General features: G+C 40.6%; 1 protein-coding gene across 4 annotated transcripts in view; it reads right to left on the bottom strand.

Moving 5' to 3' along the window:
- The window catches only part of UVRAG (UV radiation resistance associated), a 149,400-nt gene that overhangs the window by 67,979 nt on the left and 60,756 nt on the right, over positions 1 to 20,665 (bottom strand). For all 4 annotated transcript variants that reach the window (XM_074955215.1, XM_074955207.1, XM_074955233.1 and 1 more), the window contains 5 exons: positions 17,103 to 17,208; positions 10,819 to 10,945; positions 6,336 to 6,420; positions 5,728 to 5,815; positions 4,696 to 4,756 (listed from right to left, as the gene is read on the bottom strand). In XM_074955215.1, coding sequence (XP_074811316.1) covers positions 4,696 to 4,756; positions 5,728 to 5,815; positions 6,336 to 6,420; positions 10,819 to 10,945; positions 17,103 to 17,208 — 467 coding nt within the window. The remainder of the gene's footprint in view (positions 1 to 4,695; positions 4,757 to 5,727; positions 5,816 to 6,335; positions 6,421 to 10,818; positions 10,946 to 17,102; positions 17,209 to 20,665) is intronic.

Genomic DNA, 20,665 nt, shown 5'->3' with positions numbered 1-20,665 from the left:
TCCACTAACACACTATGCTAACATGCAAGAAATCAGATAAACAATATTTCCCAAGTTAAAAAATATCAATATTTCATTTTTTCCACTCACACAGTCTGTAGTATGCCGCAGGACAGGCTGACTAATTCCTTGTGACAAACTTGAAAGGACTCAGTCTCTCAGGATAGCACCAATAAGTTATGACTAAGGCTACGATTTTATCATGGATATTTGTCATGGACAAGTGACAACATAACAACCATAATGGAATTGGATTTAACATCCCTGTGAGGGGGAATACCACCAAAGAAGCCAGGAGCACTATAATAGAAGCTCAAATTAAATGTATATCCCACATAAATAAATAAAAAATAGTAAGAGGATCAAAAATTGCCACCATGGCTAAACAGAGTAAAAGAGGCCATTAGAGGCAAAATGTCATCCTTTAAAAATTGCAAGTCAAGGAAAATAAAAAGGAGCATAAACTCAGGCAGGTGTAAAAGTATAATTAAGCAGGGCAAATTAAGAATTTGAAGAGCAACTACCAAAAGAGGCCAAAAAAAATTAAGTACATCAGAAGCAGGAAGCCTGCCAAACAACCAGTGGGGCCACTGGACAATCAAGGTGCTCAAAGGAGCACTCAAGGAAGTCAAGACCACTATGGAGAAGTTAAATTAATACTTTGCACCCAACTTCACTGCAGAAGATGTGAGGGACGTTCCCACACCTGAGCCATTCTTTTTAGGAGGCAAATGTGAGGAATTGTCCCCCACCGAGGTGTCAATGGAGTTCTGAAGGAACTCAGATATGAAATTGCAGAACTGCCACCTGTGTTATGTAACCTATTACTTAAATTAGCCTCTGTACCAAATGACTGGATGCCAGTTTTTAAAGAAGACTCTAGAGGTGACCCTGGCAATTACAGACTAGTCAGCCTAACTTCAATACTAGGTCAATTGGTTGAAACTATATTAAAGAACAGAATTATAAGATGTATGTAGTGTAGTTGTAGCCAAGTCAGTCCCAGGATATTAGAGAGATACGGTGGGTGAACTACTGTTGGTGAGAAAGACAAGCTTTCGAGCGACACAGAGCTCTCTTTCAGGTTTGGGAAAGGTACTCTGAAGATCACAGCTAAATGCAAGGTAGAACAGATTGTTTAGCATAAGCAGTTAGGGACCATATTCTAAGGGACCATTCAAAATAGAGTGGCCCATTAACACCTCCGCAGCCACAGGACTTCAAGAGGGGGTTAGCAGGTAACAGATTGTTGTAATAAGCCATAAATCCAGAATCTCTGTTCAGTCCATGATTTTTAGTGTCTAGCAGAGAGTTATGAATTTAAGCTCCCATGCTCATCTTTTGAGAGCATTGTGAAGGTTTCCTTTGAGAATGAGGACTGATCGAGCACTCTACATCTGACCTCTTTGTGAAAGTGTTCACCCACAAGTGATACAGGAAAATGATTTAAAGACAAACTCTGACAGTTCGAGAGTGGAGTGATTGTCAGGTTTCACCCACATAGTTATTGCGGCATTTAGTGCACTGGATGAGATTTACCACATGTTGTGATAGGCCTGTGTAGGGTCCATGGATCTTGAAAGGTGTGTTGTTGGAGGGTGTCGATCATTGCAGCAGATACAAACGAAAAGGAAGAAACAGTTACTCACTCTGTGCAGTAACTGTGGTTTCAGTTGTCCCCCCCCCCATGGGTGCGCCACTCTAGGTTTGCTACCACGCCTTTGATCGGACACTGCTATTAGAAATGTCCCTTCAGCCGATGCATACATTAGGCAGCCTCGTTCTCTGCTATGAAGCTTTGCAGTAAAGAAGGAACTGAGGGTGGTTTGCCCATGCAGTGTTATAACACGATGGCATGGGGCACAAGACTGACTAACATGCATGCACCCATAGAGACTACTTAAGGAAGTAGTTTTTCCACACAACATACAGTCAATCTGTGAACTCATTGCCAGAGGATGTAGTGAAGGCTAAAAGCATAACTAGGTTATAAGAATAATTAGATAAGTTCGTGGAGGATACGCCCATCAATGGCTATTAGCCAGGATGGATAGGGATGCAAAACCATGCCCTGAGTGTCCCTAAACGTAGGCTGCCAGATGCTGGGACTGGGCAAGAGGGGATGGATCACTCAATGAATTGCCCTATTCTGCTCACTCCCTCTGAAGCATCTGGCACTGGCTGCTGTCAGAAGACAGAATACTGGGTTAGATGGACCACTGGTCTGACCCACTATGGCCAAGCTTATGTTTATTACTTGAATTCATGTTTTTATTTTCCTGAGGCAACACCCCTACCAGACTGAACAAAAGGCTGAGAGGCAAGAGTTCCTAAATAGAAAAGGAGTACTTGTGGCACCTTAGAGACTAAGGAATTTATTTGAGCATAAGCTTTCGTGAGCTACAGCTCACTTCATCGGATGTATACTGTGGAAACTGCAGAAGACATATACACAGAGACCATGAAACAATACCTCCTCCCACCCCACTCTCCTGCTGGTAATAGCTTATCTAAAGTGATCTAAAGTGTGCAGGAAATGGCCCACCTTGATTATCATACACATTGTGAAGAGAGTGGTCACTTTGGATGGGCTATTACCAGCAGGAGAGTGAGTTTGTGTGTGGGGGGGCGGAGGGTGAGAAAACCTGGATTTGTGCTGGAAATGGCCCAACTTGATGATCACTTTAGATAAGCTATTACCAGCAGGAGAGTGGGGTGGGAGGAGGTATTCTTTCATGGTCCCTGTGTATATAATGTCTTCTGCAGTTTCCACAGTATGCATCCGATGAAGTGAGCTGTAGCTCACGAAAGCTCATGCTCAAATAAATTGGTTAGTCTCTAAGGTGCCACAAGTACTCCTTTTCTTTTTGCGAATACAGACTAACACGGCTGTTACTCTGAGTTCCTAAATGTAATTATTAATTTAGTCATTCTAATTTTCAAATACTCGTATAGATAACTGCACAAGTTTGCTTACAGGTGTTAGAGGCAGGCATACAAAGACAAAAAACACATGCCATACAGAACATCTGCAGATGCACTTACGATATATTATAAATATTGCTATAAGGCAACTGAAATAGCATTGCCGTAACAAGATAGGAATGTATGCATTTGATGAAGCCTATTTGGTGTAATATTGTTTATATGAATAGATACACAGCAAGCTAGAATGTTTTTTTAAATAGATAAACATATTGAAATCTAGAGCTAAAATATTTGTGTGGGTATGCACAAAGAGGTTAGTCAGTATATAAGGATTAACCAGAACATATGGTGTCATGTAATTTAGCTCAGAATCCAATTTCTTGTACATGTCCCCATCACAGTAGTATTTCAGCACCTCCATGAGCCAAAAATAACATTTCCTTATAGGTTTATCTGTTTATTGCATGTTGTGAGTAACTCAAGTTAGCTATTTTTGCCTGATTAAAAGTGTGATTTGCTCCGTTTTGTGCCTCACAGGGGGTTGGGTTTTAATCGCTCAAGGTCTGAAGCATTTCCTGGCACCTATTAAATACCACAACTAGATATTGTTCTGTTTAAAATATTCTTTCAGAATGTGGAGGCTTGGAGAGAAGCAGCTCATAGCAATGGATTGGTCTTTACCCAATAATGTCCAAAGTTTTCTGCAAGACTGGGGCTGTGGTGACATTTGAGTCTGTGGGAAGTCCCAGAAGGACTGTTGTGCACTATTTGTGTCTCCAGCAGAAATCAGAGGTGGAGTTAGTTTTATAGGAGATTACTGGGGTGTAAAAGCATAAAAAGCAGACATAACAAACCCGTGGGGGGAAAAAACCCAGAAATTGGGCTTGTTTTTGGCTTAAGAGTTGCTTGTTGGCTAGTTTTTGGCTTGTTGTAGCTTGTTACTTCTTTTTATTCTTTGATTGGCTCCCAGCAAGCAGGGGCAAGGCAGGGGAAGAGTCGGGGTGCACTGCGGGCCCACCACAGTCCCAGACTGCACACCAGGGGGATCTTGTCAGAGTGTTGGGGTTCTTAGGGATTGGCTTGTTTTGGCCTCGTTTTGAAATGGGATTAGCTTGATTTTTGGTTTATTGTGAAAGTCGGGGTGCTTATTTACCACATGAAAGTTGGCAACTGTGATAAAAAGATAATCTTCAAAATGATGTCACCATTCAGTCTTCATCATGAATAGAATTTCAGTGGAAAGTTGTTTATCCAGTACAAAACCTCAAATTTTGGCAAAATAGATTATATTTTGATCAGACTGATTTTTCATTTCGAGATTTTGAAACATTTAGATGTCACCCTTTATTGTTTTTAGTTTTTAAAAATACAGTTTTGAAATTTAATTAAAAAGTTGTTTTGAACCAAAAAAACAAAAAACCCCACCCACAAATTTATTTAGAAAATGATGAAATGGTATGTTTGACAATTCTGAAAGTTTTTCAACATTTGTTCTAAGTCAAGAAATTCACTCGAATCAGCCCTTTCCCACAAAAACAGTTTGGTTGTAACAAATCAGCTTTTTCAGTGACAAATGTTTAATCAAAGTCCCAGCTAGTTCAACTCGAAGGCGAACAAGGATTGAAAATTAGAACTGTCTGATTGAAAAAAATTTAGACAAGCAGTCTCCAAAAGTGGACTGTGGCTCCTAAAATGGTAAGTCTGCCCTATGAGATGTTAAAGTAACATCACAACTCTAGGTACTAAATGAAAGAAACAGCCAGCTACCTTGAAAGTCTTCAGAATTAGGCAGCTTGACTCCGCAGACAAAGTAATCCTTTTGATCGTTCTATGGATTTGAACAGCAGAAAATGAGACTCGGACATAGTACATTTAAAAATAAGACAGAAGTTGCAAATTCCAAGCAAAAAACTTAGAGGCATGTTAAAATCAGACCACAGACTTTGTAAAGCATCAGTTAACATAGATGAAAAATTCAAAGTTAAATAAAATTCAGAGTAATGTCTCACTCAACATTAAATTTAAAATATTTCGAGAAGACTAACTCTCAAACAGGAATGGATTCACTTTCATCCAACAGAACTTCCAAAATCTTAAACTTATGTTGAGCAAAGAATGTTGGACCTCAATCTTCTGATGAGCATTTTTTTTTGCCTCGTATGCTAAAAGTTTAGCTAAGTTAGTGAAGTCTGGTAAGATTATTAGCTACTTTATTGTGCTCTTACTATCCGCTTTACTTGCCATTTCATATGCCACCACAAGAGGTTCAAGTTTAAGTTACCATGTGGTGGCAGCAGTATCTTGTTACAGTGCAGCACAATAGGGTCCTTTCCTTGTGTCATTTACGATCTAAGTTAGATAAATAATTCAGTGTGAATGACGACACGGTGACAGTCCAAGCAGCCCCAGGCCTTCTTTGGACTCATTTGCCTGACTACAGTGGTGGTAACAATTCCCAAAGAAATTGCTGCAGCAAGACAAGGGAAGACAGGGAGAGCAGGGGCAGGCTGGGATGTGTGAGGAGAATAGGGAGAAGTTCTGTGGCAAACATTACCAAATTGGAACCCCAGTGACAGAGAGAGGAGTAGGAACACCAGAGTAGATGAAGTCCCTGCCAGACAAGCTCACTGTCAGATTTAAAGTAAGAAACATCAGAAAAGAAACAGGAGAGAAATTTACATCCGCATGGAGCTCAGTGTGGAAGAGAGAAGCATTTTACTCTGAAGGCAGCTAGAGCGCACATCTGGCAGACAAAGTTCACTCTAATTCAGCAGCTTTCTTAAGGAGTTAGAAACTTACCAAATCAATAGAGTAAATATAGGAAAGCTCTGACAACAACTGCCTGCATCGAATGGTCAGCTGTGCATTGGTCTTCAAGAACAGTTCTCTTTAGGGAGAGAAAAACCAAGATCATTAGTGACCTCAAAGTCTTTGCACTATCAACCCCCACCATTCCCAGGAATCACATCTCCCTACCCCCTTTTCAAAAAAGCAAGCCCCAGATAACTTTGCAGTTGGGAAGATAATGACAGAAAGCAATACTGGCCTGTAATTTTCAGTCATGCTGACGTACTGCTTGCACCCTTTTCAATTTTGAGAGACCAGTTTTAAGTGTTATAAAGCAATTATTTATATTACAATTGCACCAAAAGGCCCCATCATCTTATGCTCTGTATACACACACAATCCCCGTCCCAGAGCGTTTACAAGCTAAACAAGACAGGAGAAGGGAGCAGAGTTACATATTTTACAGATGAGGAAACTGACGCAGAGATTCAGTGACTTGCCCAAGGTCACACAAGAACTGAGGGAGATGATTTTGTGATTCTAGTCCAAATGCCTTAAATCACAAGAGCCTCTTTCCAATTACAGATTAAAAAGATGAATGGAATCATGGGTGCCTTTACCTCTTAGCAGTGCATTCTTTTCTCAACTCATGCAGGGATTCTTTATGCATTTGAAGCCTCTGGTATTCAGTCTCAAATGCATTTCCTAGAGAAGACAAATGATTAAAAACCATTTAACAGCATTGTATATCCAGTGAACTGACTCAAGCTTCAATACTGGAACACTTCTGAAAATTAGATACAAGCTTGGGTACACAAATTTCTTCAGTTACCATTAGGCACGTTCTCCACAGTATGCAGCCATATGAGGGAATAGAGTGAATAGCTGTAAAAACCACACCTCCCTCCCAGTAAAGGGAGAAATTCAGTCCACACACACTGTACACCAACCAAATACAGCCAGTGGCAAAGCCTAGTTCTCCTTTGACACCTGCCCACCCCAATCTCCATAGTTACAGGAGGTATGCAGACAAAGTAGCTCAATTATTTCTACTGTTAAAGTTAAGGATAAAAGAGTAGAGTTAAGGATAAGAGTTACCATGACACACCCCTCTATTTTTAGAGTATCAATATTCTTTGAATGTCCTATTTTTCAATCTACTGTAAAGTCCCATGCTCAAATCAAAACTATTTTATTTGTGGTGCTCAGTCCATAGATGATCTTTAAAAAAAGAGATCAGCACTTCGTGTTAATATAGTATATTAACAATATGCTTTATTCTGTACCAACAGACTGAGTGTTAAAGCATTTACTTAGGCAGTAAGCTTCTTGGGGTAGGGACTGTTTTTGTACTGTGCCTAGTAGAATGGGGTCTGGCTCTATAATGTGAAACCTAGGCATTATTGCAATGTTAGTAATAATCCCTCATCCTTGACTAATTTAATTTGAGGTGTGTTATTATTACACCATCACTTACTGTGTTGTGACGTTGCTTTAGTATATGTCGGATATTGCCAACTGCTTGGATTAAGCATGGAGCTAAGGACAGGGTAGCCCTGTTACTCAATGGGGGGGGGGGAGAGAATAAGAACAGAAAATGTGGAAATGGCAGGAGGTGCTTAATGACTTTTGTTTCAGTTTTCACCAAGAAGGTTGGTGGTGATTGGATGTCCAGCATAGTGAATGCCAGTGAAAATAAGGTAGGATCAGAAGAGGCTAAAATAGGGAAAACAAGTTAAAAGTAAGTTGGACAAATTAGATGTCTTCAAGTCACCAGGGCCTGATGAAATGCATCCCAGAATAGTCAAGGAGCTGACTGAGGAGATATCTGAGCCATTAGCAATTATATCTGAAAAGTCATGGAAGATGGGAGAGATTCCAGAAGACTGGAAAAGGGCAAATATGGTGCCCATCTATAAAAAGGGAAATAAGGACAACTCAGGGAATTACAGATCAGTCAGGTTAACTTCTGTACCCGAAAAGATAATGGAGCAAATAATTAAGCAATCAATTTGCAAACATCTAAAAGATAATAAGGTGATAAGTAACAGTCAGCATGGATTTGTCAAAAACAAATCATGTCAAACCAACCTGATAGCTTTTTTAGACCGGGTAACAAGCCTTGTGGATGGAGGGGAAAGCAGTAGATGTGCTATATCTTGACTTTAGTAAAGCTTTTGATACGGTCTTGCATGACCTTCTCAAAAATAAATTAGGGAAATGCAAACTAAATGGAGCTACTATAAGGTGGGTGCAAAAGTGGTTGGAAAACTGTTCCCAGAGAGTATTTATCAGTGGTTCAGTCATGCTGTTCTGTTCAATATCTTCATCAAAGATTTAAGATAATGGCATACACAGTAAAAAGTGTGCAGACAATTCCAAGCTGGGAGGAGTTGCAAGTGCTTTGGAGGATAGGATTAAAATTCAAAATGATCTCGACAAACTGGAGAAATGATCTGAGGTAAACAGGATGAAATTCAATAAGGACAAATGTAAAGTACTCCATTAAGGAAGGAACAAATCAGTTGCACACATATAAAATGGGAAATTACTGCCTAGGAAGGAGTACTGTGGAAAGGGATCTGAGGGGTCATAGTGGACGACAAGCTAAATATGAGTCAGTGTAAAGCTGTTGCAAACAAAGCAAATATTCTGGGATGTATTAGCAGGAGTGTTGAAAGCAAGACATGAGAAGTAATTCTTCCGCTCTACTCAGGCCTCAACAGAAGTAGTGTGTCCAGTTCTGGGCCCCACATTTCAGGAAGGATGTGGACAAATTGGAGAGAGTCCAGAGAAGAGCAACAAAAATTAAAGACCTAGAAAATGACCTATGAGGGAAAATTGAAAAAAAAATTGGGTTTGTTTAGTCTGGAAAAAAGAGACTACTGAGAGGGGACATAACAGTTTAAGTATGTAAAGGTTGTTACAAGTAGGAGGAAGAAAAAATCATTTTTTCTTAATCTCTCAGGATAGGACAAGAAGCAACGGGCTTAAATTGCAGCAAGGGAGGTTTAGGTTGGACATTAGGAAAAACTTCCTAACTGTAGAGTGGTTAAGCACTGGAATAAATTGCCTAGGGAGGTTGTGGAATCTCCATCATTGGAGACTTAAGAGCAGGTTAGACAACCACTTGTCAGGAATGGTCTAGATCATTAGTCCTGCCACGAGTGCAGGGGACTAGACTAGATGACCTCTTGAGGTCCCTTCCAGTTCTATAACTTTCTTGGTGTTACCTCCACATACAGCAATCTTATGTGTTTTTAACTGTTAGGCCTGATTGATATCAGACAAGTATTTTTGATGTCATTTCACTTGCATCTTCTAATATCACTCTGGTATGCTGTGACTTGATAATTCTTTTAATACAGAGCTTGCACAGGCTAAGTGCAAGCCTTTTGGACTCAAGATGTCACATATGGCTGAAAACTTTAAAGTGGGAATCCAGCTACGTATACAAGATGAAGTGTTTCAGAGTAGCAGCAGTGTTAGTCTGTATCCGCAAAAAGAACAGGAATACTTGTGGCACCTTAGAGACTAACAATTTTATTAGAGCATAAGCTTTCGTGGGCTACAGCCCACTTCATCAGATGCATAGAATGGAACATATAGTAAGAAGAAATATATATATACACATACAGATAAGTTGGAAGTTGCCATACAAACTCTGAGAGGCTAATTAAGATGAGCTATTATCAGCAGGAGGAAAAAAAACAACTTTTGCAGTGATAATCAGGATGGCCCATTTAGACGGTTGTCAAGAAGGTGTGAGGATACTTAACTTAGGGAAATAGATTAAATATGTGCAATGACCCAGCCACTCCCAGTCTCTATTCAAACCCAAGTAAATGGTATCTAGTTTGCATATTAATTCAAGTTCAGCAGTTTCCTGCTGGAGTCTGTTTTTGAAGCTTTTCTGTTGCAAAATCGGCACCCTTAAATCTTTTACTGAGTGGCCAGAGAGGTTGAAGTGTTCTTCTACCAGTTTTTGAATGTTATGATTCCTGATGTCAGATTTGTGTCCATTTATTCTTTTGCGTAGAGACTGTCCGGTTTGGCCAATGTACATGGCAGAGGGGCATTGCTGGCACATGATGGCATATATCACATTGGTAGATGTGCAGGTGAACGAGCCCCAGATGGCGTGGCTAATGTAATTAGGTCCTATGATGGTGTCACTTGAATAAATATGTGGACAGAGTTGGCATCTGGCTTTGTTGCAAGGATAGGTTCCTGGGTTAGTGTTTTTGGTGTGTGGTTGCTGGAGAGTATTTACTTCAGGTTAGGGGGGGGGCTATTTGTAAGCGAGGACTGGTCTGTCTCCCAAGATCTGTGAGTGAGGGATCATTTTTCAGGATAGGCTGTAAATCTGTGATGATGCGCTGGAGAGGTTTTAGCTGGGGGCTCAAGGTGACAGCTAGTGGTGTTCTGTTATTTTCTTTGTTGGGCCTGTCCTGTAGTAGGTGACTTCTGGGTACTCTTCTGGCTCTGTCTATCTGTTTCTTCACTTCAGCAGGTGGGTATTGTAGTTTTAAGAATGCTTAATAGAGATCTTGTAAGTGTTTGTCTCTGTCTGAGGGATTGGAGCAAATGTGGTTGTATCTTAGAGCTTGGCTGTAGACAATGGATCGCGTGGTGTGTCCTGGATGGAAGCTGGAGGCATATAGGTAGGTATAGTGGTCAGTAGGTTTCCAGTATAGCGCGGTGTTTATGTAAACTTCGCTTATTAGCACGGTAGTGTCCAGGAAATGGACCGCTTGTGTGGATTGGTCTAGGTTGAGGTTGATGGTGGGATGGAAACTGTTGAAATCATGGTGGAATTCCTCAAGGGTTTCTTTTCCATGGGTCCAGATGATGAAGATGTCATCAATGTAGCGCAAGTAGAGTAGGAGTGTTAGGGGACGAGAACTAAGGAAGCTTTGTTTTAAGTCAGCCATAAAAATGTTAGCATACTGTGGGGCCATGCGGCTACCCATAGCAGTGCCGCTGACTTGAAGCTATATCACTTTTGTAGTAGTTTTCATGCTCTCAAAGCAGGCTACTTGGCCTTTTGGATAGGGAGCTGTGAATATTGGCACTGGAAAATTCCTTTCATTCTGCACTCACCTTTGTCAAGTAACATATTTTGTTTCTTATGCAATAAGGCCACCTCTCGACCCAGTGCCTTCTTCTGCCTCTCCAGCTCATGCCGAAGCACCAAAATCTTCAACTGTAAACACTCACTCTTTTTTTTCTATTAAAAAAGAAGAAGATTAACAAAATATACCAAAAGGATTACCTGAATTAAACACAGTAACCGATTCAGTTATGTGCATTCCCTGGCAGCACCAAAGGTTGGGCTAACCAGTTGCCAAGAAACCATGCCTAAATTATAGTTACAAATAGGATTTTCAGTTATTGATTTTTTTTAATGGGAACATGCACACAATAATATGCTTCGAGGGCAGCAGAGGAAAAGGTATCAATGGAGAGAGCATCATTTCCCAGAAACTAGCCTATCAAGTCTGGCTTTGTCTGATGTAACACGCAAGTCTGTTGGGAAGCTGCAGCATTTTGACTGGGTCTAGTATATATATTTTATATACGTCTTTGCACAGTAGTATCTGTACCTGTAGGGAATATATCTGTACATACGGCATATGGAAAGACAGCTAGAAACACTGCACATCTGAAGCTGAGCCCTGATTAGGGGGCGGAGCTTCTCTGACTAGGGGTCCTAAAAGGTAGCAGCCAGTCAGGCAGTGGCACAGACAGCTGCAGTGGCACAGGAGCTAGCAAACAGAGCTGTAAACAGGGGAGTTTGAGTGGGAGTTTGTCTTGTGGTGCTTGTTGTTTGCTGTGGGTGGTGGTGTTTTGGTGTGGTTTGTGTTTCCCAGATTAACAGGATTTAGGTGGAAAGGCAATGACAGATACAGAGGTAGCAGTGGGAGTGACCCATGTAGCGGAAGACACAATGAAGATGACTGGATGTGGAAGCTGTGGTATGTATATGATCCTGGAGGGGGCACCTGGTAAGAGTTTTGTCTGTATGAAATGCCATCTGATAGAGCTGATGGAGGAAAAGATCCAAGGTTCGGAGATGCAGGTGGAAAGTCTGGTAGAGTTTAGGAAGGGGTTTGAGCAGATTATGGAGCAAACATGAGGTATCTGAAGGGAAAAGCTCAGACTTGCAGATGGAAGCAGGACTGGGGAATTCTGAGGGGAGACTGGGTGAGGAAAGTGGTCAGTGAAAGCATGTGACTAAAAGAACCAGGCAGAGGAAAAAAGACGGGCTAGTGAAGGAGAAATAGAGCTTAAGAATAGGTATGCAGAGTTGGAAAATGAAGAAGGGGCTCAGCAGGTAGTCACTGAAGGTGGAAGGGCAAGGAAGAAAAGAAGAGCGGCTAGTCCTATAGGAAAAGGGGAAGAGTTAATGGAGATTACACCAAATATGAGCCCCAGGAGGACACAGGATGGGTTAAAGAGGATTACAAGGGAGAAGAGGAATGGAAAGAACTTGCAGCCAGAGGGAACAGGGGATAGACTAGAGAAAAGCACCATCACTAGGAAAAGACAGGTCTATGTGATTGGGGACTCTTTACTGAGAAGAATAGATAGGCCTGTAACCAGAGCTGATCCAGAGAATAGGAGGGTGTGCTGTCTTCCAGGTGCTAAGATACGGGATGTAGACCTGAGGTTGAAAAAGGATTCTAAAGGGCACGGGAAAGAATCCCCTAATTATCCTTCATGTGGGAACAAATGATACGGCTAGATTCTCGCTGGAAAGTATTAAGGGAGACTGTGCTAGGCTGGGGAAGACGCTTAAGGAAATTGAGGCTCAGGTGATCTCTAGGAACAAGCAGAATCCCACTAAAGAAGGGCAACAAAGGTGTGACAAGATTATGACTATCAACAGATGGCTTAGGCAGTGGTGCTATAAGGAGGGCTTTGGGATGTATGGCCACTGGGAGGCATTCATGGATAGAGGACAGTTCTCTCAGGATGGACTTCATCTGAGTAGGGAAGGAAAGACTTCTAGGATGGAGGCTGGCACAACTGATTAAGAGAGCTTTAAACTAGGAATTAGGGGGAGATGGTTGGGAGATGTCCAGGTAATCTCCACGCCAAAATTTAGCATTCAGAGGAAAGAAAATAAAGTAAGAGTGGATACAACCGTGGGTAGGAGGAAGGGCAGTATAGATACAAGTCTAATAGGTTATACTGGTAGTAAAATGACCATGCCTAATAGGGTACAGAATGCGAGTACGAGGCCAAACAGCAAAAATTAAGATGTTTGTACACTAATGCGAGGAGCCTAGTAACAAAATGGAGGAACTAGAGCTACTGGTGCAGGAAGTGAAACCAGATATTATAGGGATAACAGAAACACGGTGGAATAGTAGTCATGACTGGACTACAGGTATTGAAGGGTATGTGCTGTTTAGGAAAGCCTGAAATAAAGGTAAAGGTGGTGGAGTAGCACTGTATGTCAATGGTGAGATAGAATGTAAAGAAATAAGAAGCGATGAAATGGATATGACTGAGTCTGTCTGGGCAAAAATTAAATTGGGGAAGAAAACTATTAGAGCCTCCCCTGGGATAGTGCTTGGGATGTGCTATAGACCGCCGGGATCTAATTTGGATATGGATAGAGCCCTTTTTAATGTTTTTAATAAAGTAAATACTAATGGAAACTGTGTGATCACGGGAGACTAACTTCCCAGATATAGACTGGAGGATGAGTGCTAGTAATAATAGGGCTCAGATTTTCCTAGATGCGATAGCTGATGGATTCCTTCAGCAAGTAGTTGCTGAACCGACTAGAGGGGATGCCATTTTAGATTTGGTTTTGGTGAGTAGTGAGGACCTCATAGAAGAAATGGTTGTAGGGGATAATCTTGGCTCAAGTGATCATGAGCTAATTCAGTTCAAACTGAACGGAAGGATTAACAAAAATAAATCCGCAACTAGGGTTTTTGATTTCAAAAGGGCTAACTTTCAAAAATTAAGGAAATTAGTTAGGGAAGTGGATTGGACTGAAGAATTTATGGATCTAAAGGTAGAGGCGGCCTGGGATTATTTTAAATCAAAGCTGCAGAAGCTATCGGAAGCCTGCATCCCAAGTAAGGGGAAAAAATTCATAGGCAGGAGTTGTAGACCAAGCTGGATGAGCAAGCATCTCAGAGAGGTGATTAAGAAAAAGCAAAAAGCATATAGGGAGTGGAAGAAGGGAGAGATCCGCAAGGAAAGCTACCTTATTGAGGTCAGAACATGTAGGGATAAAGTGAGACAGGCTAAAAGTCAAGTAGAGTTGGACCTTGCAAAGGGAATTAAAACCAGTAGTAAAAGGTTCTATATATATAAATATATAAATAAGAAGAAAACAAAGAAAAAAGAAGTGGAACCGCTAAACACTGAGGATGGAGTGGAGGTCAAGGATAATCTAGGCATGGCCCAATATCTAAACAAATACTTTGCCTCAGTCTTTAATAAGACTAAAGAGGATCTTAGGGATAATGGTAGCATGACAAATGGGAATGAGGATATGGAGGTAGACATTACCATATTTGAGGTAGAAGCGAAACTCAAACAGCTTAATGGAACTAAATCGGGGGGCCCAGATAATCTTCATCCAAGAATATTAAAGGAATTGGCACAAGAAATTGCAAGCCCATTAGCAAGAATTTAATGAATCTGTAAACTCAGGGGTTGTACTGTATGACTGAAGAATTGCTAACATAGTTCCTATTTTTAAGAAAGGGAAAAAAAGTGATCCGGGTAATTATAGGTCTGTTAGTTTCACATCTGTAGCATGCAAGGTCTTGGAAAAAATTTTTGAAGGAGAAGGTAGTTAAGGACAGTGAAGTCAATGGTAAATGGGACAAAATACAACATGGTTTTACAAAAGGTAGATCGTGCCAAAGCAACCTGATCTCCTTCTTTGAGAAAGTAACAGATTTTCTACACAAAGGAAACGCAGTGGATCTAATTTACCTAGATTTTAGTAAGACATTTGATACCGTGCCACATGGGGAATTATTAAATTGGATAAGATGGGGATCAATAGGAAAACTGAAAGGTGGATAAGGAATTGGTTAAAGGGGAGACTACAACGGGTCCTACTGAAAGGTGAACTGTCAGGCTGGAGGGAGGTTACCAGTGGAGTTCCTCAAAGATCGGTTCTGGGACCGATCTTTTTATTACTGACCTTGGCACAAAAAGTGGGAATGTGCTAATAAAGTTTGCGGATGATACAAAGCTGGGAGGTACTGCCAATTTAGAGAAGGACAGGGATACCCTACAGGAGGATCTGGATGACCTTGTAAACTGGAGTAATAGTAATAGGATGAAATTTAATAGTGAGAAGTGTAAGGTCATGCATTTAGGGATTAACAACGAGAATTTTAGTTATAAGCTAGGGACGCATCAATTAGAAGTAACGGAGGAGGAAAAGGACCTTGGAGTATTGGTTGATCATAGGATGACTATGAGCCGCCAATGTGATATGGCTGTGAAAAAGCTAATGCGGTCTTGGGATGCATCAGGAGAGGTATTTCCAGTAGGGATAAGGAGGTTTTAGTACCGTTATAGAAGGCACTGGTGAGACCTCACCTGGAATACTGTGTGCAGTTCTGGTCTCCCATGTTTAAGAAGGATGAATTCAAACTGGAACAGGTACAGAGAAGGGCTACTAGGATGATCCGAGGAATGGAAAAATTGTCTTATGAAAGGAGACTCAGGGAGCTTGGCTTGTTTAGCCTAACTAAAAGAAGGTTGAGGGGAAATATGATTGCTCTCTATAAATATATCAGAGGGATAAATACCAGAGAGGGAGAGGAATTATTTAAGCTCAGTACCAATGTGGACACAAGAACAAATGGATATAAACTGGCCACTAGGAAATTTAGACTAGAAATTAGATGAAGGTTTTTAACTATCAGAGGAGTGAAGTTTTCGAATAGCCTTCCAAGGGAAGCAGTGGGGGCAAAAGATCTATCTGGCTTTAAGATTAAACTTGATAAGTTTATGGAGGAGATGGTATGATGGGATAACATGGTTTTGGTAATTAAATATTCATGGTAAATAGGCCCAATGGCCTGTGATGGGCTATTAGATGGGGTGAGATCCGAGTTACCCAGGAAAGAATTTTCTGTAGTATCTGGCTGATGAATCTTGCCCATATGCTCAGGGTTTAGCTGATCGCCATATTTGGGGTCGGGAAGGAATTTTCCTCCAGGGCAGACTGGAAGAGGCCCTGGAGGTTTTTCGCCTTCCTCTGTAGCATGGGGCACGGGTCACTTGCTGGAGGATTCTCTGCTCCTTGAAGTGTTTAAACTACGATTTGAGGACTTCAGTAGCACATATAGGTGTGAGGGGTTTTTTTGTAGGAGTGGTGGGTGAAACTCTGTGGCCTGTGTTGTGCAGGAGGTCAGACTAGATGATCATAATGGTCCCTTCTGACCTAAATATCTATGAATCTATGAATCAGTACTAAAGACAATGAACCAAATTTTGAAAGAGCCACTCATCAAAATATACATCAAATCTTTGGATCTAAAGGTTTGTCACGTGAGTAAAATGAATAATTACTTTTCACCCACTCTATAGTTAACAGGATTAAACATGGATATTCCATATTTTGTCAAAACCTTTGCCTAGTTTGAGACACTTACTGAAATTAGTTCAGTATTCTCAGTCCAGGACCTAGCACATCACAAAATGATTGGCTTTTTTTTTTTCAAATGGATACAAGGCGCCAGAAGCCTGCCAATGGATGCCAATAAAAATTTCTAAATGAAGTTACCATGAACAGTTTTGGCTATACTAGCTCACAGCTCTGAACTGAGCTCAGCTCTTCTGTGAGAGAAACTAATGCTAATATGTTGCTTCTCTCTAAAAGCCAGTGAGAGGACAAGAATACAAAGCTATAACTGAATCATAGTAAATATTTATAATGGCTGTGTCATTTGTGTGTCTGAGAAGTTGTTACCCGCATTGCGCTGAGCCCAAAAGACTGGGCTGCAAAGTAGTACAATTATTAGACTCAACCCAAACAACTAGAAACCACCACACTTTTTTTCCACTGGTAGATCATTAATCCCAATCTCTAACATTTTATTTTTGCTGGCAAATGTTTTGTATTCATTATACAGTTGATGTTTACGCATTAGCAATGTAAAATAGTAGGTGACCTATTAATCCCCCCCCTTCTCGGTTATGTAGATGTAATGCAAAATCCAATACATTGCACTTTCCAGATAAGTTTCCATTCAAAATAGCTGATATTAAATGTAAAGGGTGTTTTATATTGAAGTTTTAAAAGACGCTTGTGTCCATTGGGCATCATTTAACTGCATTCTTTTAAGGAAGTCTGCAAGAGTAAGATTTCAAAGTTGAATGTCAAAGCCTACCAGTTCATTGCTTGTGGATGTAAGTCTCAGTTTTTCTTCAATCTCCCTTCCTATTTTCTGAACAGTTACCTGAGTCTGTTTAATTGCACACTGGGCTCTATGAAGCCTGAAAATAAAACACAAGTTATAGAAGGAATGAAATATTTTTTATATAATGTGCCCTTGTAATGAATATACTGGTTACTCCAAACAGCAGAAGCAGTATGAACCCAAAACTACTGACTCCCATTTTAAAAGGGGAAGAATACCAATGGTCTCTTTAGATACTGAGGTTTTGTAATTAGATATCCAAAATGTACCCCTACGGTCTTAACTCTGCCACGTGTATCAAATGTCCTCCCCATTAGCTAGGTTGAGACTCGCATCACAGAACTTCATAGTGCGTCTACAGGAGGTTAGGTAAGAGATGGGCTGTCACAGGGGAGCCCCCACTGTGCCACAGCTAACTGGAAGTTGCGAGACCTAAGCGGATGAAGATCTGGATATTATGGGGTGGTTATTACATTTTCAGCACCCCTCAATCTAGCTAACAGGAGCAGGAGGGGAGATGGGCACTCACCACATACTGCTGAATCTATTTTTAACTAGAAATTAAAAGAACTGTGAAGGAATGTAATGGCAAAACAAGCTTAAAAAGCTTTAAAAAAAAAAAAAAAGCTTAAAACTCCTTCCCAGAGCACTAGAAAGTACCATAGGGGAATCTAGCACTTCCAATACTATTCGGGAGAAGAGGAGCAGACTCTGAAAAGATAAACATGTCAAATACTTCCCATAAGGCACATAATTTAGCTTTAATTAACTCACCAATACTATAAAGCAACTGGTAAAACAACGGGGCCATACTTATGACTATAAGAAAACGTTTGCTTTACAAGATAGTTCATCTTATCAATTTGGCTCAGAAAGGACCCTACAGAATAGCAGCATTTTATATTCACTTTGCACAGGTGTAAGTATCTACATGGGGTGTAAAATGATTGAGAATAAGGCATATTAGCTTTAATCTGTCAAGGGAACAGAACATGGGAAACTTCCAATACTCCATGCTCTCATAAAGCATAGGAGGAGTTTTCAAAGGATTCAAAGGGGAGTTCAGTGCTCAGTTCCCTTTAGAAATCCCAACCCATGAGTCCAGAAACAAAAACAGCAACTCAAGAGCCCCATCAGAGATTTTTTTTATTTAAGACAAAACAATCGGTCAGGGATGGTGTAGGTATACTTGGTCCTCCCTCAGTGCAAGGGGATGGAATAGATTACTCTAGAGGTCCCTTCCAAACCTACACTTCCATGATTATATGAAGCCACATTGTTCCTCAGCCAGTTAAAACATATTCAAAATAGAGATACAAAACAGAATTCACCTAAACAAGGTTTCAAGGTGAGACTATGCTTAAGGTAAGGATCTCAATTTACTCCAAAAATTGAATTTTTTTAAAAATCAAAGTCAGTATTGCCAAAAACACAAAGCAGCCTGAAACAATGGTAGTATGTGAATGCTCATGAGTTCCGAAATACAAGGGATTCACGGCCATAATGCATGATGAGTTTGTACCATAGACTGTTTTAGACAGGCCACGCCAGTGGTGTAGATTGTTATCCCAAAGGAAGTACAGCTAGAGATTCTAGTTTGAATTTGCTTCTGAACTGGCAGTGCACTCCGCTCCTGTGGCATGACATGCATACAGAACAGCAGTGAAAACTCCGCTGCACAAGTGCTATTGACTGGACCTTGAGAGAGAACTATCTTAATTCTTGACCAGAGGACAGGTCCTGGGATGTGAAGCCCTCGAGAGACTATCATCAGAAATCCAGTGTAGGTGAACTCAACTGTCTTCAAGTCTGGATGCAGTGCCGAGCTGTTGGCCAATTTGTTCCCACATAATAATTGTAATTTAATAGCTTAGATGCCTGAATATTTTGTTTCCTTATTTTCAGGTGATGATAATTTCATATGGAAACGTACTACCCTGCAGTGAGACAAACATGCCACTGCCATAGTGCCTTTTAGCTAAGTCATCCTGTTATGAAATGACTGACATTGATCAAAATAAAAATATCGCAAGTCCCACACATGAAGTGCATTGCTCATGCATGGAGGTGAGGGAATGAACCTCTGTAGGGTATTTGTATTCATTTTAAACTAAAACGGTCAACAGTATTAGTAATCTCCACTACAGTATTGTAACTGCCATAGCACTGTAAATATGGGATAGCTCCATATAGAACAAATTTTCCATAACTTAGTTTAGAGAGGTTTTCTTAAATTTTTGCATTAATGGGTAATTGCTTGAACTACATTCTTAGAGATTTTTAAGAACAGGATTTAGTGCTGCATTTGTAAAGCCAATCTTTCTTACATTTTTTGCTGTCAGTCACCTCAATACTGCTCTCTACTTACTCATAAGTACTAAACCCAGTTGGTTAGCATTTTGAAGTCAGGATTTCCTGACACGTTCACACTAATTACAGTAGCTCCACCTGCTCCAAGAATCTGCAGTTTTACACTTGCAATTCAGATAGAATACTTAGAGATGGAGAAGTGGCTGCAGCAGAATTTCAGTGGCATTTTAGAGACAGTCCACTAAGTCAATGTGGGCAGCCACAAACCATGATGCACATTGTTGAGGACTGCAAAATGACAGCTTCCCAGAGGTGTTTATGCCCTGAACATTGCTGATAAGAACGCTTGATCGGTTTGGCTTGATCCGATTGCATGTACCTAATAAATGACCATCTACAGCTCTTGATCCAAAGAGCCAACTCCCATACACCTGTTTATACCAAGGACTTTACATATTAAAACTAAGTAAGTTTATCTATATTGGACTACAATGCATCTTGAAGATAATGCGTTAGTCTGCACCAGTAATTCCTCCATGAATTTTAGAAGACTTGTCCTAATAAAGGCACACAGATTAAAGTTTGTTACCCTGTAACTTTCCCCCACTTTTATCTCCATTCTAAGCAATTGGGCATTATTCCTTTTAGAAATTTGTGGAGACTGATGAAAGGATCCACTTCCAGCTTTCATAATATTTTAATAAGGCTAAAATACTAGTTTTCTTTTTCAAATATCCGTAGTTATTAGCATTCTTCAAAACAGTTTGGCTCTCTACAATGGAAGCAGATGTGTTAAATTTCAACATGCACAATATAGTTTTGTGTTCAAAGCTTTACATACCAGCATACCCACAGCTTGCTCAGAATTCAACTGCCCTAAGCAGCTAAAGGGATACTTGTGGAGAAAGGTTGCAAATACGCACCACTAGAACAGGGAGCCAGGTCCCCAGCAAGCTGAGGAACTCCATGGGGTAATGAGCGCAGACAGGAAAACCAAACATGCCTGCTTCCCAGAGTCATGGACTCTCTGGGACACAGATAACTTCCTGACCCACATGGAATTCTGTACAGTTAAGATGAGTTCTCAATTAGAGTTCAGACTGTTCACATTTCTGTCATGCAAAGTTCCTACACAAAAAAAGACTCTTCTCAGTTCTGTCTTCAGTGCACAGGAACTGATTTAATTCAACAAGCTCACTACCATTTGTTTTTGATCTTGATCT

This window comes from Natator depressus, chromosome 1 (genome assembly GCF_965152275.1).
Source record: "Natator depressus isolate rNatDep1 chromosome 1, rNatDep2.hap1, whole genome shotgun sequence".
Classification (NCBI taxonomy): domain Eukaryota; kingdom Metazoa; phylum Chordata; order Testudines; family Cheloniidae; genus Natator; species Natator depressus.
The sequence above is the reverse complement of the archived record's forward strand: the minus strand, read 5'-3'. Positions and strand labels throughout refer to the sequence as shown.